This window comes from Leguminivora glycinivorella, chromosome 26, assembly GCF_023078275.1.
Source record: "Leguminivora glycinivorella isolate SPB_JAAS2020 chromosome 26, LegGlyc_1.1, whole genome shotgun sequence".
Lineage (NCBI taxonomy): Eukaryota > Metazoa > Arthropoda > Insecta > Lepidoptera > Tortricidae > Leguminivora > Leguminivora glycinivorella.
In genome coordinates, this window is record NC_062996.1 from 5,537,631 (window position 1) to 5,550,568 (window position 12,938).

Genomic DNA, 12,938 nt, shown 5'->3' on the forward strand with positions numbered 1-12,938 from the left:
TCAAGTAGTGAAAACAATCTTGATGTACCAATATTTAAGTAAAGGTAGTAAAACCAATGTGGCCTTGCTCTGTATACTACGAAAAGTCGGGAAACATGTCAACGATGACGGGACCGTCAACGCGTCCGACTTTAAGATGATCTATGTGGCGCCTATGCGGTCTCTAGTACAGGAGATGGTAAGTCAGAACACCTATAGGAAACACTTCAAATATACCTACTCAAGTAGTGAAAACAATCTTGAGGTACCTATATTAATAAAGGTAGTAAAACCAACGTAGCCCTACACTGTATACTGCGAGAAGTCGGGAAACATGTCAACGATGATGGGACAGTCAACGCGTCTGATTTTAAGATGATCTATGTGGCGCCTATGCGGTCTCTTGTACAAGAAATGGTAAGTCAGAACACCTCTAGGAAACACTTTAAATATACCTACTCAAATAGTAAAAAAAAGGTTAAGGTATATTTAAATAAAGGTAGTATAACCTAACCACAAAATTAAAATTTTGAAAAAACCCCCGACCGCGACATAGTGGACTGATTTTCATGAAACATGGCTAAGAACACTCTCAACTAACTCAGCTTTCAAACAAAAAAATCGAAATCGGTTCATCCGTTCGGGAGCTACGATGCCACAGACAGACAAACAGACACGTCAAACTTATAACACCCCGTCGTTTTTGCGTCGGGGGTTAAAAACATAACATCTTCTTCTAGGTGGGTAACTTCAGCAAGCGTCTCGCAGCCTACAACATGAAAGTCTCTGAGTTGACCGGTGACCACCAGCTGACCAGGGAACAGATCGAAGCTACTCAACTGATTGTCTGCACCCCGGAGAAGTGGGATATCATTACTAGAAAAGGTTAGTTTAAGTAAATAATGGATACAACTATGGAACAAAGCAAATATTTTTTTGATATGTTGTTTTTCAAATAATCACAATACAATACAGTCAAGTGTAAAAATATGGGTGTACATATCTCACTCAAAAATATGTCCCGTAGCATCTTAGTCCGGTGTAATAAGAGCGAAAAATATGTATCGAAATAATCGTCTCATAAATGAGGAGTGTCTTTTCAAAAGGGCTTATTTCCATTTTTTTTTTTTTTTTTAACTATGAATGCAGTTTTTCTTAGTATAGAAAATTACGTGTTGTTTTGAGATTAAAGCTCGAAAAGTCTCGCCCTGATCTTTAAAAAAAAGAGTAACATCAAAGTTTAGAACACATTTTGAAAAATGTGTAATGATTATTTATGTGGATAAACCAATGTATGTAGTACAGCAACATTGATATCAACTAACTTAATACAAAATCCAAAAATTAAATAAAACTATTTTAAAATAATAACGTTTACGCTACGAGGCCACAACAAAAGGGCTTAATTCCCAAAAGTTCGCATCAAAAGTGCTTAATTCTCAAAAACATATGGTAATTAAATATTTATTTAGGTACACATGTTACGTTTGATGTAATCATAGCATTAACGTCAACTTACAATATTACAATTTTGCAAATTAAATATTAATTTCAAAATCAATACCGTGGAATTACGTTTTTCTCGATTTCCCAAAAAAAGTTCAAAGTGGAAATAAGCCCTTTTGAAAAGACACTCCTCAAATATGGTAATATATTTATGAGACGAATACTTTTTACCTTGATAAAATATATTTATCTGAAACTGACATTTGACACCAAATAATCTCGCTGTACGTATACAATGTCCGTGACATAACGGGCGACAGCTAATTTCGTCGGCAGAGACATCGGTAGCGTGGCCGAGCGGTCTAAGGCGCTGGTTTAAGGCACCAGTCTCCTCGGAGGCGTGGGTTCGAATCCCACCGCTGCCATGAAATTTTTGTGGTAACTATTTCTTTCGACGGACAATTGGTTTAATACTTTTTACCACACCAACTGGTAAACGTAGACGTAGTCCAATAAAATCAAGTCTTTAGTATTCTTTACATATCCCGCACCTTTTTTGGTCTTGTCTGTTTGGTCTAAACGTTGACTGGTAGAGACTGCCATACATATGCTGCTTAAGTCCGCCTTTTGTAACTGTATATGTTTACTGTGCAATAAAGTTTAAACAAATAAATAAAAGCTCTTGATTCCTTGAAAGCAAACAAAATTTTCAGTACAGATTGTGTTTTTTTACGCACTAGGGCGAGAAGTGGTTCATTATATGCCAGGTCGAAACTTCGGAGGCTCATCTGTACTGAAAAACGTCTTATGATACACGTGCGAAAAGGAAATTCGTAACTCGTGTCGATTTAAAACACTCCCTTCGGTCGTGTTTTAATTTATCGCCACTCGCGTCGAGCTTCCTTTTTTGCGCACTTGTATCGTAATGTAGTATTAACTTGGTGCTATAACTAAAGTTGTTTTTTGGCAATTTTATGGATAATTTGCCAAGCTTATTTGCCAAGAGTGGCACTGAAGCTTCAGTAGTTTCATGTGCTCTGCCTACCCCTTTATGGGATGCAGGCGTGACTGTATGTATGCATGTATGTATGTAAATATAACGAATACATCTTCAGGTGGCGAGCGGTCCTTCACCAATCTCGTACGGCTGATAATCATCGATGAAGTGCATCTACTTCACGACGAACGAGGACCGGTGTTGGAGGCACTCGTCGCCAGGACTTTAAGGACAGTGGAGCAGACTCAAGAGGAGGTAAATTATCATCATTCTCACTATACAGTCATCATCATCGGTCTTCAAGTCTCTAACAGACTATTCAAGCAGTGTCAGGTGGGGCAACACGTTTTTCGTGGCCGTGGCCGTGTAAGAGCTCGTTCCCACTATGTCGTTTGTCGGGACGATTTTTTATCGTGTGTCGTAGCGGCAGAACATTTTATATGAAGCTGTTCACACTTGCCCGACAACGATTTTGTGTCGGATCCGACAAAATTTATCGTGTGTTTTGTCAGCCCCTCCGTTCGGAAAATAAACGTGTTGGATCAACGCTCGCATATGATCGCAAATGGCGCTGTTCAAGTGTTCACATTTGTCGGATGTCGGGCCGACCCCGCCCGTGTATTTTGATAGTTTATGCTCCCTGATATTTGAGACAATAGGTTATTGAATGTACTTAATTTTCATTCTAAAATAATTGAAAAACTTAACGTCGTCACTTCTTAGTTCAGTTATTAAGTTTTGAAATATTCCCAACGTAAATATTTGCGTCAGAATTGGGTGCACCCAATATCTTCTATTTTTAGCTGTCTTTCGTTTCCTTCACAAATAATACATCACAACAAAAGCTTCGTCGACGTCCATCGTGTACAGAAGCCTCTTTTCGACTGTCGTTTAATGGCACCAGCTGCGGTCGTGGCCGAGAGCGACACCCGATTAAAATCTGAATCGGACAGACGCCATAGTGGGAACAAGCTCTAAGCCAATACGGGAGCGGCAAACACGACCATAACTCTGGCAGGTGTAGTGTACCCGTGGCGAAGGGGTATCGCGCTGATAACGCTTGGCTCGCTTACTTGATTTATTATTTAATAGTGTGTGAACCTGCCTTAAAAATGTATACTATTTATGGTCATGGTTCGTTAATATTTCTTGTATGTGGGTAGCTTTTGCACATTGTAATTTTTCCTCAGTCACCCGTTGACCACGAATGCTGTAAAGTGTTCGAAACGTCGGGATGAATAGTAAATTAGTTATACGCGATTTAATCCGTTTCCATAGTTTTATTTCATGTACCATTTTATTTTGTTGTCATAATTAATGATACGGTCCTTATATATCTCTTTAGGATTTTAGTATTCACTCCCCGAGTTAGAACGCGTGAATATGCATACTGAGCTACCACTTACCAGAAGCAAATAATTTGTTGTTATAAATCGATACAATTTTCAATTGACTCGTCCACAAAGAAGCCGTTTTGATGAATATTCTATACATTATGAATATAAGAATAAGAACTGTAGACAGTTTTCATGTTGTTTATTATATTAATTTTAGCTTTCCTAATGCGAACTGCTAAGGAATGGAACATGCTCCCCTCATCTGTATTCCCGGGCGAATACAATCTGGGTGAATTCAAGTCAAGAGTGAATAGGTTGTTACTGAACCAGTGAGCTACAACCTCGGCCTTGTCGTCACTTTCCATCAGGTGCGACTCAATCACTGGCCAGTTTATTAAAAAAAAAAATATGTTATTTATTTTTGCAGGTCCGACTGGTGGGCCTATCAGCTACGTTGCCAAACTACAAGGATGTGGCTGCCTTCCTTAGAGTGGAAAAGGAGGGTTTGTTCCACTTCGACAACTCTTTCAGGTGAGTAATTCACTATTATGACAGAAAAAAGGTGTTTGTCCAGGTCGCGCGATAAATGATAAGATATCAGGCCGTCCCTATAGCACTATTTCGTCACTACTTTGAAAAAAACCTTGTATCTCACACTGCTCCTCAAAGTTGCAACGCAGTAAGTCTATATGCATTGCATACATACTTATTACATTTTTCTTTTAATTGACAGAAGATACAAGTTTTTTTCAAAGTAGTGACGATTTGTATGTTCGTTAGGGATGGCGTGATATTTTATCAATTATCGCCTGACCATGCTTGTTGCCAGGAAGCTAAATAAGCTGTTTCTTAGGTACCACAATTAGTCGCTAGAATAAGTCGCAAAAATTCGCCACTTTCTAAAATTCAAATTGTTGCCAAGTGGTTACTTCTGATTAAGTCAAAATTCCTATCTGGTTAACATTCCTATGTTGACATTTCTATATCGAAGTAAGAATTTAGCGCAAAAACTTTTTTGTAGGTATGGAAAGCAAATCGAGAGCACATTTTAATAAGTACTAAATACTTTCAAATATATCGATTGCATTCATGTTTACATATAATGTACTATTTTTTAACACTATCGATTAATCTTTATTTACATGAACATATCTTATACTTTTAAACGAGCAATTCTTGTATATTTATTTATTTATTTATATATTTATTTACACTGACGATCTCGGAAACCGCTCTAACGATTTCGCTGAAATTTGTTATGTGGGGGTTTTTGGGGGTGAAAAATCGGTCTAACTTATCCTTAGGTCCCGGAAAACGCGAATTTTCGAGTTTTCATGCGTTTTTTCGCGCGCCATCTCGTGTGCAGTAGTTGTACTGTTAAGACAGAATTCTTTCGGTCGATGTAAGTACTATTTATTGCAAACACTAGATGGCGACACAGGTCAAGGCTAAAACGAATAGAAAAATACACTATTTGAGTTTTTGTAGCGAAATGCGCGCCATCTCGTGTGGAGTAGTTGTGTTGTTAAGGCTGAGAATTCTTTCGCTCGATGTAGGTACTATTCATTTTTGAACTAGATGGCGACACATGTCAAGGATACGAAACAGAACAGAGCGAAGCTCGGTTGCCCAGATTTTACATAATTATATGTGAGTGTGCACGGGAAAACGCCCCACTTTGTCGAGTGCTAAAAAGCCGCTTTGTCAGTTTATTCATATAAAGATACTAGTAAATCTCGCTTTAATGGTAACCGACAAAGTAGGACGTTTTACTAAACACACTCACATATAAGAAACTAAGCCTAACTTAAAAAGCTAGCTTATGTCTAAAATAGGCCCTTGAGGCATTGTACCAAGGATACTGGCGATATTTCCTCGCTGTATAGCAATGCTGATACGTTGTGCGAGGAAGTCACTATTATTATTTATTTAATTATTATAATCAAAGGTAACAAGGGTATTAATATACAGTGCTCCACAAAACTTATGTTATAAGTTTGACTGTGGAGTCAAGAAATCAAATACTTCTAAGGTTAACAGTCGGATATCATCAAAATTGACATTTGAGAAACATTAAAATAACATAAACATAAATGCAGGAAGACGATCCCTTATAGAGTTTCTAAGAGATACTAGTGTGGCGACGCTTCGCGATTTCTGAAAAACTTGTAATAATGTAATTAAACTAATTATCTGCTGTTTTACATCATATCGTCACTACTTTGAAAAACTCGTATCTTCTTTTGTCAATGAAAAGACAAATGTTGTAATTATGTAGAGGTTGCATATGTATTTACTTCGTTTCAACATTGAGTAGAATTGTTTGAGATTTCGTCACTACTTAAAAAAAACTTGTATCTACTTCTGTCAATGAAAAGAAAAATGTAATAAGTATGTATGGAATGCATATAGACTTACTGCGTTTTAACTTTGAGGAGCAGTGTGAGATACGAGATTTTTATAGTAACTTAGTTAAAAGTAGTGACGATATGTAATCTAGAACTCTATGACGTAACGGGCAACGGCTAATTTCGTCGGCGGAGACATCGGTAGCGTGGCCGAGCGGTCTAAGGCGCTGGTTTAAGGCACCAGTCTCTTCGGAGGCGTGGGTTCGAATCCCACCGCTGCCATCATCTTTTTGTATTTTTTTTTATTTGCTATATCAAAGAGGATCGAGTATTATAGAGAGTTACTGTCGAAGTAAAATGTGTAATCACAGTGCAAAGACTGCCATCTCTTGACACAAGCTTAAAACTTTTGAACCTCAGTTTTGACAATTTGGCCCAAATTCTTAGCTTGATATGTTTTAAAATGTCAAATATTAATATTAGCGCCATCTAGCTGAGCGTACCCCAAAGGTGTAATGCCACCTAGGCCACCGTCCCTTTTTCTGTATGATACTGGGGTACATTTTATTCATAGACTTTATCTGTCTATACGGAGTTGTATATGTCTTTGGCTATATGTATTACTGTAAAAAGAAGGTAGCGCTCAAAGAATTTTTATTATTTCATTTATTTATTATTTGTTAATTTATTAGTGTAGGTAGACTCCTTTCTGTCGTGTATCAAATAATCTACACTCGTTTCGAAGTTCCTCTTATCCGCACTTGTATCGTACGTTTAACGGCCCGTTCAAGTATCGACATGTGCAAGAAACGTGCTTCTTTCCGCCCTAGTGCCCAAAGTAGAACTTTACTGGCCTACGAAACTTTACTAGGCCACACCTCGGACACTGGCGATCAAATATATGAAAGAGGCGAATTCCTAGCACACAGTCTAAGCTCGTGTAGGTGAACGCGTACCATGCTTGTATGAGTGAAATATGACAGGTCGACTGGTCGCGTTTTTGACAGGCGGTAACTGTGAGGTAACCGAGAGGGGGTGAGCGCCACTTTCAGCGGGGAGCGGGAGTGGCCATACTGTACGATAGTCTTTATCATACTGTGACAAAGCCACATATACCTCTACTATAAATCATTGTACTAGTCATATATATTACATTTTTAATTTTTATCGCCTGTTTTTTCTTATTTATTTTTTTTTCCGCACGTGTGACACGTGTGTCCTAATCAAAGACATATATAACTCCGTATAGACAGATAAAGTCTAAGAAAAAAACGTACCTCAGTATACAGATAAAGGTAAGGTGGCCTAGATGGCATTACACCTTTGGGGTACGTTCAGCTAGATGGCGCTATTATTAATATTTGACATTTTAACACATATCAAGCTAAGAATATGGGCCAAATTGTCAAAACTGAGGTTCAAAAGTTTTAAGCCTGTGTCAAGAGATGGCAGTCTATGCACTGTGATTACACATTTTACTTCGACAGTAACTCTCTATTAATACTCGATCATCTTTGGTCCTAATGTACTATTATCTTTTTTTTTTTTATATGTTTAGACCAGTGGCGTTGGAACAGCAGTACATCGGTGTGACAGAGAAGAAAGCACTGAAGCGGTTCCAAGTTATGAACGACATAGTATATGAGAAGACCATGGAACACGCCGGCAGGAATCAGGTAACTATATGTACAGTCGACCAAAAATGTGGATTACCACCCTACGGTTGAGGTTCGTTTAAACGTCATGAGACAACAAGGTCGATTTCCGATTGCAATAATATTATGTCAGTGACAATTGCTCTCTCTATACACCGTGTTTCACTTAACACTAAAAACCTGAAAATCTTGATGGGGGTAATATTTTTGTTTAAATTATTATTATTAGTTATTTTTTATGTGCCTATTCTATTGTATTCGTAATACAACATTGTGTATATCGCATTTATAGAGGTTGTTTACCTTTTTCAGTATTTGGGGGTATTAATACTGGCTGGTTACTTGGACGATTATTTTTTCCGCTACGAGTTAAACGTTGTTTGTCAGTTTAATCTTAATGTTTATCATAAGTCATAACAAATTAAAATCGTACCTAATTACAACCTTGTCATTTTGAATATTGGGTTTAAATTTGCTTACTGCGATTACCTGTCCAATTTGAAGTTTACTGTGACAAAGCTTTAAAGTGTTTTACAGTGACATCTTAGCTGTCTATTGGTAAACCTTGTGTCGTTGCACTAACGTACACAAATAAATAGTTTTATGGTTTATGATGGAAGTGAGCAATTATTTTATTGAGTGTAGAGCTAAAAGTCAAGTAGAGCTGTAAAGAAAATTAAAAATTAAATTTATAAAAAAGTAACCATCAGATTAAGTAATGAATACTCTAGATGAGTTTAAAAAAATAAAAATCAGTTGGGGTGTCTGAGGTTTTGAGTGATACCGGAAACACTTTGTATATGGTATTTACGTCATGCCATGTGTCAAGTCAACCTTAGCGATCGTTAGAGCTCACAGAAACATTTGTCAAAACTGGTAGACCACTTTGTTGGCCCACTGTACAGTCAACCAATTGGAACTCTAGGCCACTCTAGAACTATGTCATAGTGACGTTATAAATCAGATTGTAAGAAATCTCTTACTGCTTGTCATTTTGACATGGTTGTAGAGTGGCATAAGGTTCTAATTGGTCCACTGTATATCTTCAATAATTAGCTAGTTTCCTATACTTGAAATAAAATATTTTATGCAGTGCACGAAATAAAGCACCACATAATTAGAAGAAAAATGTGGACTGTAGTTATGTTAAGCATTATTTCTATTTAATAAGTCAAAGAGAAAGATATAAAATAAATGTATTGACTCGCAATGAATTGAGTCACTCCTCAGTATTTCACAGTAATTCCGTATTAGCAAATCGTTTTGACAGTTCTTAAAAAGAAGCTGATGTGACTAGTAGGAAACTAGACTATTACAGACTGTGATCTGAGACAATTCTTACTTTACTGTACTAGGTATGCAATGTACTATTACTAAGATGCGGCTGACTCCCCCCTCCCCCCCCCCCTCTTGTGTAGTGTTTGTAACAAGTTGTAAAACTGTTTTATTTTCAGATTCTCGTGTTCGTGCACTCTCGCAAAGAGACCGGCAAGACGGCGCGGGCTATTCGAGACATGTGTTTGGAAAAGGACACCCTTGGACAATTCCTCAGGTACATAGCACTACTTTAAGTCATTATATACTCATAGTGTTGTGTTCCTGTCGGTGAGTAAGGCTGCCAGAGCTCAACGAGGGTGCGGTGTGCTGATGACGGGAGGACTTACGGAACTAACTTGTTCCGTTCCGTATTGTTCTTTGTGTCGTCGGCAACCCGAGCCCTCCTTGGAACTTGTGCACTCCTTTTTGCTGTGTACTTAACAGGCGGGCCGTATGCTTGTTTGCCACCGACGTAGTATAAAACAAAAACCATCATAGTAATGATGAAGTAGTGAAGTAAGTAGTAGATAAATATAATCCTCCCATTATTCATAAACGTTTGAACTGGGAATTTAGTGATTGAATTCAAAATTAAATAACAAATGTATAAAATAATTTTAATTTTTTTTGATTTGACGTCTTGTCAGTTTTATTTTTATTATTTTTTTATTATTAGACTTATATTGACCGGGATATAGACCGTGATTACCTTTTTGATTTTTGTCGAGCTCCCGATATTGCGACGCAGTTGCATGCATCATGATCACGGAAAACTGACAGACCATCGAGTGTATCGCTTAACTTCAAACCTGGGTAAATCCATTCTGCTTTAAGGTTGAATACATAAAAAAGACAATATGATCTGAAAGAAAATCAACCTTATAGCAGAATGGATTTACCCAGTTTTGAAGTTAAGCGACACGAGTGTGAATGCGACCAGTGGTAACGCTGAAAGTGAACGCAGCCGACGCGCGCGAAGGAAGGTAGATCGCGCGCTGTACAGCACAGCAGCTTGCCAGCCAGTATTTTTTTTTTGATCTTTACTATGATAAAAATGTTAGTCTATGACAGTTTTAAGAATATAAATAACACTAATACTTTTTGTCTCAACAGAGAAGGCTCAGCCAGCACCGAAGTGCTCCGTACAGAAGCGGATCAGGTGAAGAACCCTGAGCTGCGTGAACTGCTTCCATATGGGTTCGCGATACATCACGCCGGCATGAGCCGCGTGGACCGAACGCTCGTTGAAGATCTGTTCGCCGATAGACATATCCAGGTAATAAACTTGTAAATAATAGAGTTACAGCAAAAAATACCGGAGCAATCGAAAGATTCCAACATTGAACCGCGAGCGTATCGAGTGGTTCAAAACGTGGAATCTTGAGCGTTATGAGGGTTTCAAGGGACACAGGTTAAGAGGCCTTATTCCTAAAGACGAGCGTTTTTGGCAAAATAGAACCTTTTTCATTCAAAATTATAAAGAAACTATAAATGATTATTAAAAAAATGATAATGTTCCTAAAAGTACATATCTTAAGCTAGAAAATCAATTGGTACTACTTTAAAATATGTCTTTTTATACTTCCGAAAAATCAGTTTTTTCGGAAGACGTTTTCAAATTTTGTAGTGGGATAGCTCGTTTAGAATCGTGATTGTGCTGTTAAAAATGTTATTTGGGGTAATAAATGATCACAATCCTATTTGTTATATCCTGTACGAGTTAGCTAATACTTTGACATTTTAAGATTTACTTGAAATGGTGGATAAATAACCTTCCGTATCCTCCCCATTTTTTCGATAAAAAGAGGTTTACATTATGTATTTTTCCTGCGATTCCTGCATTTTTTGTAACTCTTAAATAATATTATCCTAAACTAGAACTTCTTATTGACCTATAAGAAAAAAATCATACATATAAGACATACCTTTCTGTCGATAGATATGTTTTTAAAACACCTAAAATTAGAATAAAAGACACTGTGCTAACGCGAGCCCGCTCAGTCTGCGCCGAGCGCTCGAAGACAACGGACCTGCGTTTGATCGTCCGGCGCACCTAGCTTTCGTAAGCAGCTCGATAGTTCCGAGAAGTGCCGTAAACTGCGACTAAACAAATCTTGATCCTTTTTACACCTTATGCAATTTTAGCATTCGACATGCTTTTCATATGATTTTGGATTTTAAGTTATACGTGAAGTTTGTTGAGAGTTTGAATTATTATTATATTTTGGGACCAGGATGAGGTTCTGGTTCTCATGATGATGGAGTCAGGCAGGAGATGTTCAACAGAACTGCTATTCTAATTATCATAACTCCACCATGTTTGGGCTCATTAGATTTGGGCTGATGAGCAATTGAGCACCATCGATCTAGATGAGGTCCAAGGTTTCATGATGGAGTCAGGAGGTGGTCAACAGAACTGCTATTCTCCTCATCATAACCCTGTGACATTGCACATTTTTAGTATAACGACGTTTTTAGGTTTGTCTCAAATATAAGTTTTTGCGCATGGCAAGGACTTTAATTGATCTAGCAACTGAATCGATATGGATGACAGTTCTGTATCCAATGAGAATCATCTGTCAACAAGGGTTGTTGCCAATATAGAAATATACATGATTTTCATGATATTAATTAATTTAGAATTTACAATAAAAATTTGATTTAATAAGTTAGGAAGTTGCTAGAATATGGTTAGAAGATCAGGTGTAATTTTACACACTAGATATTTCAGTCATTTGAAATTTATTACAGCAAATTGTGCTGAAGCTGTCGTTCGATTTGGTATCCCCAAGTCTCCCAAAGTTGTTTTGAGTTCTGAGATCATTTCCTCCTCACTTGCTGGCTGGCTCCGGTACAGGTCGTAGGCCTCCAGTGGCTGTTTCGCTGTATCATGGATTATCTCTGTTGTGGAACAGGAATCCAAATTATGGAGCAGCAGGAGTCCTCTTCTGCAGGGCCTCAAGGCTCCTCAGAATTGTATTTTTCACCATGAACTGTGAGTAGAGTTCAGTTGAATAATATTGTGTTAACTTCTTTGTGTGATCTTGGCTTTGTCAAGTTTTGACCATGTGTCTCTGTTTCCAGTCTCCTGATGGTTTATGTGGCGGGAAGGGTTTGTCAGAGCTGCGAATGATGAGGCTTCTCAAGTTCCAGCTGGTAAGCAATCCAGAATATTAATTATTCATATGATAAGGTTAGGCCACATTTCCATTGTCTAATGAAGGTTTTTTTTTTCTATTTCAGCTGACTGGGATTTATCAGATTTAATATATTTGTCAATTTTGATTTAACAATCAAATTTAAGATTTAAATTTGTTTTTCAAGATCTCAAGATTTAATTGGTCTCGGTTTCATTTAGTTTCTTCCAATTGAATGCTTTCACCCTAAGGGGGTTTTCGGTGAAGAGGATGCTTGCCGGAGGCTGAAGCTTAGGTTGCGGAGGTGCTCTTTTGAATTACTGCGCCTGGGGCGACCGCTTTGGCTCACTGAAGGATGGCTTGCATATGTAGCGGTAACTTCTGGCTTGAAGGTTGGTGGCATTTCTCTTTCCTGGAAGCAAGTGTTAAATTTAGTTAAATTTAGTTTCTATCATGTATGTTGGCACTGATACTTAGGGACTAACCAGTTTTAGGCAATGCTTGTACATCACTCAGAACCATATTTGCACGGCCCAGCTCTATCGTCCGGCAATGTTAATTTTAGTTAAGGTGCTAAGCTTAAGCTTTATTTGCTGATTTACAAGCTGTACTTTGCATTGTGTCCATTTAGAGAAATAAAACTGTGTGTCACAACTAACCGTTTTATTCCAATTCCATTTAGAACCTGAATCCTTGAGGAGAATCACCAGTAGCACCTTGTT

General features: G+C 37.8%; 1 protein-coding gene and 2 non-coding genes across 3 annotated transcripts in view; all 3 read left to right on the forward strand.

Annotated features, from left to right (window-relative positions):
- Window positions 1–12,938, forward strand: part of LOC125240022 (putative U5 small nuclear ribonucleoprotein 200 kDa helicase) — a 90,129-nt gene that overhangs the window by 23,646 nt on the left and 53,545 nt on the right. The window contains exons 13-18 of the mRNA XM_048147840.1: window positions 720–864; window positions 2,541–2,677; window positions 4,187–4,290; window positions 7,666–7,783; window positions 9,217–9,314; window positions 10,193–10,355. Of these exons, the coding sequence (XP_048003797.1) occupies window positions 720–864; window positions 2,541–2,677; window positions 4,187–4,290; window positions 7,666–7,783; window positions 9,217–9,314; window positions 10,193–10,355 (765 nt within the window). The remainder of the gene's footprint in view (window positions 1–719; window positions 865–2,540; window positions 2,678–4,186; window positions 4,291–7,665; window positions 7,784–9,216; window positions 9,315–10,192; window positions 10,356–12,938) is intronic.
- On the forward strand, window positions 1,769–1,850 carry Trnal-aag. Its single transcript has one exon. It is a non-coding gene; the product is annotated as a tRNA-Leu (tRNA).
- On the forward strand, window positions 6,308–6,389 carry Trnal-aag. Its single transcript has one exon. It is a non-coding gene; the product is annotated as a tRNA-Leu (tRNA).